Source organism: Carassius auratus, chromosome 14 (assembly GCF_003368295.1).
Source record: "Carassius auratus strain Wakin chromosome 14, ASM336829v1, whole genome shotgun sequence".
NCBI lineage: Eukaryota > Metazoa > Chordata > Actinopteri > Cypriniformes > Cyprinidae > Carassius > Carassius auratus.
In genome coordinates this window covers 33190539-33206271 of record NC_039256.1, presented here as the reverse complement: position 1 = coordinate 33206271, position 15733 = coordinate 33190539, and the positions used below count along the sequence as shown (strand labels likewise).

Here is a 15733-nt window from a genome sequence, read left to right as displayed (position 1 = left end):
AGCATGAGGGTGAGTGAAGTGAGCGTGTGTTTATATAAGTGAATGTGAGCATGAGCGTGAGTGAGTGAGTGTGTGTTTATATAAGTGAGTGTGAGCACGAGGGTTAGTGAGTGTGTGTTTATATGACTGAGTGTGAGCATGAGTGTGAGTGAGATTGTTTATATAAGTGAGTGTGAGCACGAGGGTTAGTGAGTGTGTATTTATATGAGTGAGTGTGAGCAAGAGTGTGAGTGAGTTTATGTTTATATAATTGAGTGTGAGCACGAGGGTTAGTGAGTGTGGGTTTGTATGAGAGAGTGTGAGCATGAGTGTGAGTGAAGTTGTGTTTATATAAGTGTGAGCATGAGGCTGAGTGTGTGTTTATATTAGTGAGTGTGAGCACATGTGTGAGTGTGTTCATATGAGTGAGTGTGAGAACGAGTGTGAGTGTGTTTATATGAGTGAGTGTGAGCACGAGTGTGAGGGAGTGAGTGTGTATTTATATAAGTGAATGAGTGCACGAGGGTTAGTGAGTGTGTGTTTATATAAGTGAGTGTGAGCATGACGGTGAGTATGTGTTTATATAAGTGAGTGTGAGCACGAGTGTGTGTGTGTTTATATGAGTGAGTGAGCATGAGGATGAGTGAGTGAGTGGTGTGTTTATATAAGTGAATGTGAGCATGAGGGTTAGTGAGTGTGTGTTTATATAAGTGAGTGTGGGCATGAGGTTGAGTGAGTGTGTGTTTATATAAGTGACTGTGAGCATGAGTGTGACTTTGTTTATATGAGTTAGAAACACACACACACACACACACAGACACTCTCTCTCATATAAACACACTCACACTCATGCTCACACTCACTTATATAAACACACACTCACACTCACCCTCATGCTCACACTCACTTATATAAACACACACTCACTAACCCTCATGCCCACATTCACTTATATAAACACACACTCACTCACCCTCATGCTCATACTCACTCATATAAACACACACACTCTCTCATATAAACACACACTCGTGCTCACACTCACTCATGTAAACACCCTCACACTCGTGCCCACACTCACTTATATTAACACACACTCATTCACCATCATGCTCACACTCACTTATGTAAACACACTCACATTCATGCTCACACTCACTTTTATAAACACACACTCACTCACCCTCATGGTCATACTCACTTATATAAACACAAACTCACTCACCATCATGCTCACACTCACTCATATAAACACACTCACACTCGTGCTCACACTCACGTATATAAACACTCACACTCGTGCTCAAACTCACTTATATAAACACACACTCACGCTCAGACTTGTGCTCACACTCACTCATATAAACACACTCACACTCATGCTCACACTCACTCATATAAACACACTCACACTCATGCTCACACTCACTCATATAAACACAGTCACTCTCGTGCTCACACTCACGTATATAAACACAGGCACACTCGTGCTCACACTCACTTATATAAACACACTCACACTCATGCTCACACTCACTCATATAAACACACTCACACTCACTCATATAAACACACTCACACTCACTCATATAAACACAGTCACTCCCGTGCTCACACTCACGTATATAAACACAGGCACACTCGTGCTCACACTCACTTATATAAACACACACTCACTCACCCTCATGCGCACACTTACTTATATAAACACACACTCACTAACTCTCATGCTCACATTCACTTATATAAACAGACACTCACTCACTCATCCTCATGCTCACACTTACTCATATAAACACACCCTTACTAACCCTCATGCGCCTTTTCACTTATATAAACACACACTCACTCCCTCACCCTCATGCTCACACTCACTCATATAAACACACTCACACTCGTGCTCACACCCACTCATATAAACACACTCACACTCGTTCTCACACTCATATAAATACACTCACAGACGTGCTCACACTCGCTTATATAAACACACTCAGCCTCATGCTCACACTCACTTATATAAACACACACTCACTCACCCTCATGCTCACACTCACTTGTATAAACACAACTTCACTCACACTCATGCTCACACTCACTCATATAAACACACACTCACTAACCTTCGTGCTCACACTCACTTATATAAGGGGGTATAATGAGGGTTAGTGAGTGTGTGTTTATATGAGTCAGTGAGCACAAGTGTGAGTGAGTTTGTGTTTACATAAGTGAGTGTGAGGATGAGGGTTAGTGAGTGTGTGTTTATATAAGTGAGTGTGAGCATGAGGCTGAGTGTGTGTTTATATAAGTGAGTGTGATTATGAGTGTGAGTGTGTTTATATGAGTGAGTGTGAGAACGAGTGTGAGTGTATTTATATGAGTGAGTGTGAGCACAAGTGTGAGTGTGTTTATATGAGTGAGTGTGAGCATGAAGGTGAGGGAGTGAGTGTGTGTTTATATAAGTGAGTGTGAGCATGAGAGTTAGTGAGTGTGTGTTTATATAGGTGAGTGTGAGCATGATGGTGAGTGATGGTGTGTTTATATAAGTTAGTGTGAGCATGAGTGTGAGTGTGTTTATATGAGTGAATGTGAGCAGGAGTGTGAGTGTGTTTATATGAGTGAGTGTGAGCATGAGGGTGAGTGAGTGTGTGTTTATATAAGTGTATGGGAGCATGAGGGTTAGTGAGAGTGTGTTTATATAAGTGAGTGTGAGCATGAGTGTGAGTGAAGTTGTGTTTATATAAGTGAGTGTGACCATGACAGTTAGTGAGTGTCTGTTTATATAGGTGAGTGTGAGCATGATGGTGAGTGATGGTGTGTTTATATAAGCGAGTGTGAGAACGAGTGTGAGTCTGTTTATATGAGTGAGTGTGAGGACGACTGAGTGATTGTGTGTTTATATAAGTGAGTGTGAGCACGTGTGTGAGTGTGTTCATATGAGTGTGTGTAAGCATGAGGGTGAGGGAGTGAGTTTGTGTTTATATAAGTGAGAGTGAGCATGAGAGTTAGTGAGTGTGTGTTTATATGAGTGAGTGTGAGAAAGAGTGTGAGTGTTTTATATAAGTGAGTGTGAGTACGAGTGCGAGTCTGTTTATATGAGTGAGTGAGCACGAGTGTGAGTGATTGTGTGTTTATATAAGTGAGTGTGAGCATGAGGCTGAGTGTGTGTTTATATAAGTGAGTGTGAGCATGTGTGTGACTGTTTATATAAGTGAGTGTGAGCACAAGGGTTAGTGAGTGTGTGTTTATATGAGTGAGTGTGAGCACGAGTGTGAGTGAGTTTGTGATTACATAGGTGAATGTGAGCACGAGGGTTAGTGAGTGTGTGTTTATATGAGTGAGTGTGAGCTTGAGTGTGAGTGAGTTTGTTTTATATAAGTGAGTGTGAGCACGAGGGTTAGTGAGTGTGTGTTTATATAAGTGAGTGTGAGCATGAGGGTTAGTGAGTGTGTTTATATGAGTGAATGTGAGCATGAGTGTGAGTGAGTTAATGTTTATATAAGTGAGTGTGAGCATGAGTGTGAGTGACGTTGTGTTTATATAAATGAGTGTGAGCATGAGGGTTAGTGAGTGTTTTTTTCATATGAGTGAGTGTGAGCTTGAGTGTGAGTGAGTGTGTGTTTATATAAGTGAGTGTGAGCACGAGTGTGAGTGAAGTTGTGTTTATATAAGTGAGTGTGAGCATGAGGGTTAGTGAGTGTGTGCTTATATGAGTGAGTGTGATCCGAGTGTGATTGCGTGTCTTTATATGAGTGAGTGAGTGTGTGTGATTACGAGTAAATCACACGCTGCTATTTTGGACACATGCTTTTCCACTGTGTGTGTGTGTGTGTTTGAGAATTAAATTGTTTGTGTGATTTTTGCTGTCTGTTTACTAGAGCATGCTCTTGCTAGGGTACTTTAGGTGGTTGCTAGGTTGTTACCATTCTGTATTTACCTATTTTCTTTGTCCAGCAGGTGAAAACAGTGTGTCTGATCTCTGGAGTAGTAGCAAACTCTCCATCATCTGAGGAATCATTCATGTCTGAAGCACAAACTCTACAGGGTGACACACACACACACACACACATACACATGCGCGCAAACACACAAACCAGGAATAGTTTGGATCGAGTTACAACATGCTCATGTTTGTCCACAAATCAAATAAAGCCCAGAATCTCAGTGTCAGATAGGCTTCAGGTTGTAACTGATGGGTCAAAACACTCGATACACATCGACCAGATCCACTGCAGGCAAACAGACTCTCGCTCGCACACATTAAACATACATGTGAAGCCTCATGTGTTGTTACAGGAGAACTTCCTCCTCCAGTGTGATGAGACATTATATAGTCAAGTCAAGTCACCTTTATTTATATAGCTCTTTAAACAAATACATTGCATCAAAGCAACTGAACAACATTCATTAGGAAAACAGTGTGTCAATAATGCAGAATGATTAAAGGCCGTTCATCATTGAATTCAGTGATGTCATCTCTGTTCAGTTAAATAGTGTCTGTGCATTTATTTGCAATCAAGTCAATGATATCGCTGTAGATGAAGTGACCCCAACTAAGCAAGCCAGAGGCGACAGCGGCAAGGAACCGAAACTCCATCGGTGACAGAATGGAGAAAAAAACCTTGGGAGAAACCAGGCTCAGTTGGGGTCAGTTCTCCTCTGACCAGACGAAACCAGTAGTTCAATTCCAGACTGCAGCAAAGTCAGATTGTGCAGAAGAATCATCTGTTTCCTGTGGTCTTGTCCTGGTGGTCCTCTGAGACAAGGTCTTTACAGGGGATCTGTATCTGGGCTCTAGTTGTCCTGGTCTCCGCTGTCTTTCAGGGATGTAGAGGTCCTTTCTAGGTGCTGATCCACCATCTGGTCTGGATAAGTACTGGATCCGGGTGACTGCAGTGACCCTCTGATCTGGACACAGACTGGATCTGGTGGCTACGGTGACCTCGGAACAAGAGAGAAACAGACAAATATTAGTGTAGATGCCATTCTTCTAATGATGTAGAAAGTATAGTGGGTTACGTTAAGGGATTGAGTCAGCGGTTATAGGTTTAAATCCTGCTATAGAGAATCTGTGATCAGGTATGAGTTGATCTTCTTAAACCAAGACTGACGTTCACTCCAGAGAGATTCATGAGTGATGAGGTGCTTCAGACTGATAATTATTCAGTTTTACAAACACACATGCTCTGCAGTTAAAAGTTCAGACCAAAATCCAAAGGCCCCTGCTAAACATCTACTCCTCTACTGAAGACAGACAGCCATTCGGGAAACTACAGCAAATAACAAAAAGATTTACAGGTTAAATCAGCTTCACTGGGGTTTTTGCTGCAGACAGACAGACAGAAAGACAGAAAGACAATCAGTTATAACGCTGTGGATGTGGAGGGTGTGCACTGATCGTCAGAACTGCGCTGGACTCATTTCTGCTGCAGCTGATCTTCTGTCCAGATGCAGATTTTCCCCTGGGAATTAATGTGTGTTGAAACGGCTCCATCCAGGATCAGCTTCCTGTTAAACGCCCTTCAGAGCATGTTTATGTGTGTGTGTGTGTGTGTGTGTGCCTCCTAATACAGTGTGACTAGCGCTCTCATAAGCCCAGCACAACATACGTGTCACAAATACACAGCAGTCATCACCACTCTCAATACACATACAGTCCACCCACAATCACATGACCTGACAGATGATCGAATGTAAAAGGCACAAAATATTTATTAAGTTTTTACAGCTAGAGGGCGCATATTCAAGACAATCAGAGAAACAAAGGTGTAGTTTGATGATGCTGTGACTGTGTGGAATCATGGGAGTTGTGATCTTCATCCACACAGCTGATGTAATGCCCTGTAAAGACCTTGTCTCAGAGGAGCACCAGGACAAGACCACAGGAAACAGATGATTCTTCTGCACAATCTGACTTTGCTGCAGTCTGGAATTGAACTACTGGTTTCGTCTGGTCAGAGGAGAACTGACCCCAACTGAGCCTGGTTTCTCCCAAGGTTTTTTTCTCCATTCTGTCACCGATGGAGTTTCGGTTCCTTGCCGCTGTCGCCTCTGGCTTGCTTAGTTGGGGTCACTTCATCTACAGCGATATCATTGACATGATTGCAAATAAATGCACAGACACTATTTAACTGAACAGAGATGACATCACTGAATTAAAAGATGAACTGCCTTTTTTTGCATCAGTGACACTATTTGCTTCATGCATCACACATGCTACATGCTTTACGCTACACGCTTCTCAATACATGCTACACTTCTCGCTACACACTACACACTTCATGGATGGATGGATGGATGATGGACAGACAGACAGACAGACAGACAGACAGATAGATAGATAGAGATAGATAGATAGATAGATAGATAGATAGATAGATAGATAGATAGATAGATAGATAGATAGATAGATAGATAGATAGATAGATAGATAGATAGATGGCTGTAGAGGCTGGTGAGCTCTGATTGGCTGAGGTTTGTTGACACTGATTTAGTTCAAAGCAAACATGTCAGATCAAAAACAGCTGGAGTCTCTGAACTCAAACATGCCACAGGGAGTCACTGCTAACAGACAGCTTTAACTCACTCACTGCACTATAATCACGTGTGTGTGTGTGTGTGTGTGTGTGTGTGTGTGTGTGAGCGAGAGAGAGAGAGTGTGTGTGTGTGTGTGTGTGTGTGTGTCTGTGTGTATGTGTGTTTCTGCTGAGCTGTGAGAGAACAGATGAGGGACGGATCAACTATATTACATATTTAGTGTTTCAGGAACAGAAGGAAAGTGTGTCAAGGTCGATGGAATGCAATAAACAGTTGTTTAGGTGAGGCTTTGACTGCTGTTGTTGCATCTCACACAATCAGATCCCTGAAACACACACACACACACACACACACACACAGTAAATATTGAGTTTCACTCCAGCTCACTCAGACTCATGATCTCTGGACAGATATGTGTCTGAATATGTGCTGAGTTCAACTCTGGACGCCTTGAAGAATGTGGTGTGTGATGCACTCATTTACAGATGTACACGCTTCTGTGCTGGGATTGGTTGTGAATGTTGTAAGTCTCTTTGGATAAAAGTGTCTGCAAAATGACTAAATGTAAATGTAAATCTAAATGAATGTGTGTAAATGCAGGATGAATTAAAATCTGCGAGAGAATCATCACACACACACACACACACACACACACACACACACACACTCTCTCTCTCTCTCTCTCTCTCTCTCTCTCAAACACACACACACTCTCTCTCTCTCTCTCTCTCACACACACACACACACACACACACACAGAGAGAGAGATACAGAAACACACACACACACACACACACACACACACACACAGCATCAGTGTGAGCTTCTGTTTGGTTAATCACAATGTTGTCCCAGGAACGTGTCTCACTTGGTAAAATCAGGTTCTGCCACACACACAGCGACCCCTGCTGGAGGAACACACACAACTTACCGTATACTTACATATTCTTAACTTCTTTATTATACACACTACAACAGTTCAGTAAATTTAGATTTGTATTGTTTCTAAATGAATTATCTTCTGCTCATCAAGACTGCATTTATTTGATCAGAAATACAGCAAACAGTGAAGTATTATTACTATTTAAATCAGCTGTTTTCTGTGTGAATCTCTGTTCAACTCTAATTTATTTCTATGGTCAAAGCTGTATTTTCAGCATCATTCCTCCAGTCTTCAGCGTTTCCATCCAGCCTCTGCGTTTCAACAGTAATTGGGCAATTTATAACAATGATGGATGGGTACAGAAGGAGCTATGTTGTGTAGCAGATATATGTATTTATTTTGTTTAGCAGATATATATTAGTGCTGCATGTTATTGGAACTGAAATCTACAGACACAAACAGATAAAGTGCAATAAAACAAACACTTAAAATGTATATTTTCGATTTTTTCTTTTAACTAGACTGAGATGTGAAGAAAATAGACGGAAAGTGAACCTGTTTCACCTGCAGTGTCTCTCTGTAAAACAATCTGTAATCTACTGAATAAACAGCAACTTTGACATATAGTGAACATGTGTCTGTTGACTGTGTTTTCTGATTAATAGATTGATAAAAAAAAAAAAAAAACTTTTGACTCAAAACTAACAAAATCAGGATTTGTTAATATATAATTTGCATATTTAAATATAACATTTCAGAAACATTGTAACAGAAAGTGTAGGCCTAGTTAAATAATCCGAGACTGTTGTTCTGAATCTGAGGTGTCATGGCGCCCTCTGCTGGTCAGTCAGGAGATTCACTTCCGGTCAAACACCAAAGTTTAGTTATTAATCACTGTAGCTGCGTCCGAAATCGAATACTGCGTACTGGGTACTACATTTGAATTTGAACGTACTACTCGACCGTTAGAAAAGTACGTTCTATATAGTATGAATGTGGGTAGTATGAATAGAATTCGGACGTACTACATCCGCCATGTTGACATTGTCACGTGACATACGTCGTCACAACAGCGCGTAAATTTAAAGAGCCCAATCTACTGAGCGAACATCGGTGATGTTTTTCTTACGGCTTTCGTCTGCGTTTTTATGTCGTTTGAATTAACAATTCAAAGCAGGCGTCGGTCAGCTGTTCGCAGATCATGCCTTCGTTGACAGCTTGTAAATCCTTTACTAAAATAAATTTAGCTTTTAATTTTCTACCTCAGAATAACAGCAGCTACAGCTGTGAACAGAATGACAGACTGATTTTATGTAAGGATATAAAGTAATTTATTGTAATAATAAATACAAATAAAATTACACAAAACGAACATAAATTAATAAACTTGAATGAATGCTTAGACAAACACACACACACACACACACCAATACATTTTAGAAATATACACAGAAACACACATACACACATCACAATATATACATAAATACATACATTATAGACAATATACACACATATATATATATATATATAGTTAGATATAAATATATCAGCAAAAAAATGTGTAACCTATTGAAATTTTATTCTAAAAAAGAAAAACTACATATTTACAGACTGTGAACAGCATCATACAGGCTGCTGTCACTGGCTTTTGACATCCAAGAGCTGCATAACATTGTGCACAGAATGAGCAGGTCTGTCATGGGGATTTTGAGGAGGCTGATTGCCTTCTCCACCACAGATGACCTGGAGGCAGTGGAAGCAGCTTTTCTTCTGGTAGCTGACACAATAGATGGCTGTCACATATAAACTGAACCTCCAGCAAGTGAAGCCCAATGTTATTTCAACAGGAAGTGGTTTAATTCTGTTCAGCTGCAGGTCACCACCATGGTAAGTACCTTGATATCTTTGTTGAGTATCCCGGGTCTGTGTATGATGCCAGGGTGCTGAAGAACTCTGGAGGCCTATCCACCTGCAGGAAAACACATCCTGGGAGATGGTGTGTGTCCTTGTGTGAGTGTTCATCTGCCTCATCACAGCAGACAGAGAGTCTGAACACAATCCTGCACAGCTTTGATTCAACACCAATGATGCTCGTGCACAGAACATTGTTGAGAGAGCCTTCAGGATGATGAAGACCAGCTGTGCTCCATCTTCTTCTTCTTCAAGGCCCTGGAAGTGAGTCCTGCCTTTGTGCAGATGTTGATGCATGCTGTGCAGTGCTCCACAACCTCCGTCTTCTGAATGAGGACATTGCTGATCCAGAAGTTGTGGAGGATCATGACGATGATACACTGGAACCCCAAAACACAGAAGTCAGCACAGAAGCGCATGTGCGGGACAAACGGACCACAGCTGTGTCACAGCAGACGACCGTGTGCAGCTCTTCAAGAGCAGATTACCTGTAGGACAGTCGAACAGGTTAAGACTCTGCAAATCAGTTCATGTTCTCATAGTGCTATTGTTTAAGCTTGTGTACGTTGTGAAGGTCATTTTAAGACTGTCAAATCAAGATATACATATATTAGTTATTTAAGAAATATAAATACTATAAAATCACATAAATATGTATAAATACACATGTAAGTATTTAAATTTAAACGTGTGTGTATTTATATATATTACACTCATAACTGGGAATTCATATTACAGTTGAAAATGAAAATTTTACAATTTTGAAAATCTAGAAACATATCACATAACATATCATACCAACATATTTACAAGTTTAATTTTAAAATATGTATTACTTTATCCCTGGGTTACATTTTTTAATTCCACTTTTTTTCACTCATTTTTGATTCCCAAATTTAAAGTCCCCATCTACAGTTACTGAAATGAAGCTGCTGAAGTTTATTTTCCTTACATTATTATAGAAACGTCTAAAGAAATTCCCTTTTGCTGTTGCTTTAAGCTTTATTATACTACTTTATGAAAATGTTAATGTGGTTTTGTCTGAAGCTTTGTGCTCTTATCCATGTAGAAATGAAAAATAAATGCTTTCCAGTGAATAGGGTTTCATCAGTGGATTGTGTTCATCAGTCTCTGTAACATCAGAACAGGATTCACACATTACTGATGATTTATGATCAAACTGAGGCACCTATTAACAATAGTTTGCCTAGTAAGTTAACCAACATTTTTTTTTAATCAAAATATCAACACTAGTAAAATGTAAATTAACTCGTTTCAATTACTTAAAATTTTGTAATTTTATATCATTAAATTACTTAACGAGCCGTCTGTAGAAAGCAGCCTTAACAAGCTGAGGCACAGCCTCTGATCGATAATGATTATTAAACATATTTTTAAACTCAATTTACAAAATAGTCTCATCAGTTTACAATGTGTAAAGCTTTAACAAATCAGTCGTTTACTTGGATTATGTTAAACAAGTACACTTTAACCACAATGAACAGCGTTTATCCATAAGGTACTTACACTTCAAAACAGCGGCGTCACGATCCTCCGATTTTCCGTTATTTTCGAATATGAGTATGACGAGCCCTCTCCCGGTGCCTCATGGGATAGAGAAGTGTCCATCCTATGCATACTACGGAATTCGGCCGGAAGTAGTAGGCCATCCGGGTACATCTCGCCTACTGTTTTTCGAATACTGAGAATTCGGACATACTACTTGCTTCGCATACTGTTTTTCGCCTACTATATAGTATGGAAGTATGCGATTTCGGACGCAGCTTGTCACTAATGAAGTGGAAGTCGAGTATTTTCGAGCTTTTTTCGCGCGCTTTTGTTCCTGCAGGTGAATTCGCGCCGCGCTGACGTCACTAAGGCCGCTCTAACTGTAATAAAGTGGATTGTATTGTGCTTAAAGGGTTTACAATGGTTCTCAATTAAAGGGACACTATTTCTCTAAATGATAAAATAGTTTTGTGGGTGTGCCCACGCATTAAAGGAGCAATGAGTCATGGTGAAAAGTAGAAAATTCTCCCACATAGGTTTTTTGTTGTAAATTATAAGGCTGCTTACTAAATGTAAACAAACATTGTGACAGTTTCTGTTTTACCCAATACTACCATCAACAGGGTATAAAACATGGAGAATACATTTAAAAGTCCATACTGGAAACTACTTGAACCCAAATCCATACTTTTCCAAAAACTCACTTCATTTTGATACACTTTTCAGAAGTTATTTTGCTCTTAATGTGTCTTGATTAAAGAACAGTACTGGAAAACAAGACTAAAGTGAAAGTACTTAGCAAGAAAGGCATGTTTTGCAGTGAAGTCAATGTTCTCGTGTTTCTCTCAGGTTCAGCTGTATTAGTGGACCAGTTTTAACAAATCACACAGAAGAAGAAGAAAGTGCATAAAAAGTGTTTATTATCATTATTAATATGAATCACATCCACCTAATGAAAAAACAACAAATCAGAGACATCCAGTCAAAAACACCGTAAAGAAACATCATGTGAGGGTTAGAGGAGACACACACACACACACACACACACACACACACACACACACACACAAGAATGGTTTCTGATGATTATTGCTCCCTAATGTCCCTCCTCAAGAAGAAAGAGTAGCTCACGGCCAATCAGGGCTCAGGAACACCTCGTGAACTCTGACCCCTGTGCCTGGAATGTCACCTGACAGATATTCTGGTCACGTGTGTGTGTGTGTGTGTGCGTGTAAGGTCACGTGCTCGATGCCCATCTTTCCGGTGGAGAGAAACAGAAAGCCGAGGAGGAGCGAGAGGAAGAGGAGATCAGATCCGGAGCGTCCACTGTTTGACGCAGGCGTCGTGGGACGTGGTGATGAGTGTGTTTGGGTTGAGCCAGGCCAGACCGCTGACGTGATGCAGGCGGTGGGCGTCTGCACACACACACACACACACACACACACACACACACACACACACAGAGAGAGAGAGTCACAGATCAGGAGCGGTCCCCCCCGAGGCGTGCACAGACGCTCACGCTCTTTACCTGGAATCTTGATCCTCTTGTCCGAGTCGTTAACGGTCCACACGTACACCATCATGTCCATGCCGCCGGTGGCGAAGTGCTCGTTATCAGGTGACCAGGACAGACACACCACCTTCGCGTGATGACCGTAGAACTGGCTCTTCTCCTGAAACACATCACACGGGTCACACTACAGCTGCACCAACCTACATCACTTTATTTTCTCTGATCAGTGTCCTGCAGCACAGAAGCAGTCATCAGTGTCACAGACGTATATTTGGAGAAATAGAAAACAATACACTGTATGAGTCACAATTATACATTTCTCTTTTATGACAAAAATCATTAGGATATTAAGTAAAGATCATGTTCATGAAGATATTTTGTAGGTTTCCTACCGTAAATATATCAAAACTTAATGTTTGATTAGTAATATGCATTGCTAAGAACTTCATCTGAACAACTTTAAAGATGATTTTCTCAATATTAGATTTTTTTTGCTCCCTCAGATTCCAGATAGTTGTATCTCAGACAGATATTATCCTCCGAACAAACCACACATCACTGGAGAGATCATTTATTCAGCTTCAGATGATGTAGAAACCTCAGTTTCAGAAGACTGACCCTTATGACTGGTTTTGTGTTCCAGAGTCACAAATACAGATCATGATTCTGAATTAAACAAAATAATGTGTGACTAAATATTATTAGTGCAGTCTAATTAAAAGTGCTTAGTTAATTTGAATGAATTATTAAACATTTGAATATATGTGTATTTAAAATATAACATTTAGAGTACACCCATTTTTAACATTCTAAAACTCATTCAGTGATTGATAAAAGATTCAGTGACTCGTTACTGGATGAATCAGTGTTTTTGAACGAATCTCTTGAATGAATGATTCAATGATGAACATGTTTTGAAGGCACTCGTCTCCATCGAGTGCTGGAACTACATCTGATGTGAGGAGTTTACCGTGTATCCGTCAGCGACGCTGAACACCGTGATCACCTTCTTCTCATCCGTCACGGCCAGAAACGCTCCGTCCTGAGAGTACGACATGTCCGTCACCGGCCCCTGAACTTCCAGAACCTTCCCATCATCCTTCAGTGTGTTCCCCTGAACCGAGTACAGACGCACCTTCCCATCCTGCACACACACACACACACACACACACAGAGGGAGAGATATACACACACACACACACACACACACACAGCATCAGTGTGAGCTTCAGTGATTATGCTAATAGCCAGAGTCTGATTGGTGACTTACGGCTCCGCCCACAGCCACGGCTCCGCCCCCTGGGTGGACTGCTGCAGACTCAGGCTCGTATCCCAGAGAGTCCAGCGTGAAGAGCTTCTTCTTGTCCTTCAGCAGCACCAGCTGCACACACACACACACACACACACACACAATAATTACACAATACTGACATATTAGTGCTCTCAAACAGTCACATCCAGAATAAACATGCTTGTTTACATAACATATGTGTGTATATATGTAGTATATTATGAATATATAAATACAAACGCATATATATATGTGTGTGTGTGTGTGTGTGTACCTGTCCGATGCACACGGTGACAGCGACACCTCCTGGACCCACACTGATGCACTTAGGCTGCATGTCCATCTTCACTACATCAGACGCACTGACACACACACACACACACACACACACACACACACACACACACACTTAATATCCAGCGATATCCTCGAGTTGATTGCACAGATACTATTTAAACTAAACTGAGCTGGATGATAACATCACTGAATTCACTGATGAACTGCCTTTAACTGAAAACTAAGTGTGTGTGTGTGTGTGTGTATCTCTCTCTCTCTGTGTGTGTGTGTGTGTGTGTCACCTGTACTCTCTCTTGCTCAGGTCAGTGTGTGTGTGTGTGTGTGTGTGTGTGTGTGTGTCACCTGTACTCTCTCTTGCTCAGGTCAGTGTGTGTATGTGTGTGTGTGTGTGTGTGTGTGTGTGTCACCTGTACTCTCTCTTGCTCAGGTCAGTGTGTGTGTGTGTGTGTGTGTGTGTGTGTGTGTGTCACCTGTACTCTCTCTTGCTCAGGTCAGTGTAGCGGACCGTGTCGTCCATGCTGCAGGTCACCAGGCGGCTGGACTCGTCCACAGTCATCCTGGACACCAGGTTCGAGTGTCCTTTCCCCACAAACTCCTCGTTCTCTCCGCTCTCAGCGTCCCAGTAATGTGCGGCTCGGGTCAAGGACAGACACTCTTCTGACGGTCATTAGACTAGATCTTGTGTTTGTGCTCGTGGTCAGATGGTCAGTAAGATCTCAGGCAGATGTTCTGTGTGCCGCTCAGTTCAGGGTCACAAATTAACTTAACGAACACTACATATCCCATCTGAACTGATTCCCAGGAGATTTTTACCAAAATAAGGGCATTTGTTGATGTATACATTATCTTTTGTGTCAAATTTTTACATTTAATCAATAAATTCAGTACATATAATAAAATACTATGCGCTGCATTTTTATGTAATTAAATGATGCTTTAAATAAGAAACTAAAAGTACCAGTCAGTGGCAGTGAGTCACTGAATCATTCAGGAACAAAGCATTGCTGTGTGTTGTTCAAATACAACACAAAATATTGACATTAACGTGTCGTCATATTGACTTACTGCTGTATAAAATCACATTTGCAAACACGCTGATATTCGGGAAAACAGCAAAATTGCTTGTAATATTGAACTATATCTTGTGGAAGTACACTAGTGGACAAAATGATCAGAACAATAGTATTTCCAGCAGCTAAAAATGGTTTGAAGTCATTTATTTCCATCTTTTGCTGTAGTGTGTTTCCAAACTGGCTTAAACCATCGAGTCTTCTGATCATTTTGGCCAGCACTGTATAAGAATATGTTTTGGCCACACACACTCGGCTAACTGCAGTCTCCTGTACTACATGTGTTTTGATGTTTATTGCAAGTGAGTGACACACTGAATAATGTCGCCTCGCTCATCACTGAAGGATATTAATGTGTCCGTCCTGGCTGCCCGAGTAGATGGTGGACCGGCCGTCTGTCTTATGGACCGTCACACACTGGATGGATTTGGAGTGACCCTGAGTAATACATGGTAAAGACACGGTAAAGACACGGCAATGACACGGCAATGACACGGCAATGACACGGCAATGACACGGCAATGACACGGCAATGACACGGCAATGACACGGCAATGACACGGCAATGACACGGCAATGACACGGCAATGACAGCGTCACTCTGCTGATCTGGAGCAGCTCAGATCTGACCCCTGCTGACCCCGTCTCACCTTGATGGTGCGCAGCGGCCGGTCGGGGTTGTTCCTGTCCAGGTAGTTGATGTATCCAGACAGAGAGACGCTGAGCAGGTGGTTCTTCTG

General features: G+C 41.3%; 1 protein-coding gene across 2 annotated transcripts in view; it reads right to left on the bottom strand.

The window, feature by feature from the left end:
• Positions 1–11720: 11720 nt before the first annotated feature.
• LOC113114377 (WD repeat-containing protein 1-like) overlaps positions 11721–15733 on the bottom strand; it is an 8172-nt gene continuing 4159 nt past the window's right edge. The window contains exons 8-15 of one of the 2 annotated variants that reach the window (XM_026281299.1): positions 15644–15733; positions 15344–15431; positions 14394–14550; positions 13901–13988; positions 13606–13716; positions 13306–13479; positions 12351–12495; positions 11721–12237 (exon numbers count right to left, since the gene is read on the bottom strand). The exon at positions 15644–15733 is cut by the window's right edge and continues 144 nt beyond it. In XM_026281299.1, coding sequence (XP_026137084.1) covers positions 12131–12237; positions 12351–12495; positions 13306–13479; positions 13606–13716; positions 13901–13988; positions 14394–14550; positions 15344–15431; positions 15644–15733 — 960 coding nt within the window. In that variant the 3' untranslated portion in view covers positions 11721–12130. The remainder of the gene's footprint in view (positions 12238–12350; positions 12496–13305; positions 13480–13605; positions 13717–13900; positions 13989–14393; positions 14551–15343; positions 15432–15643) is intronic. The other variant, XM_026281301.1, reaches the window with a different exon arrangement.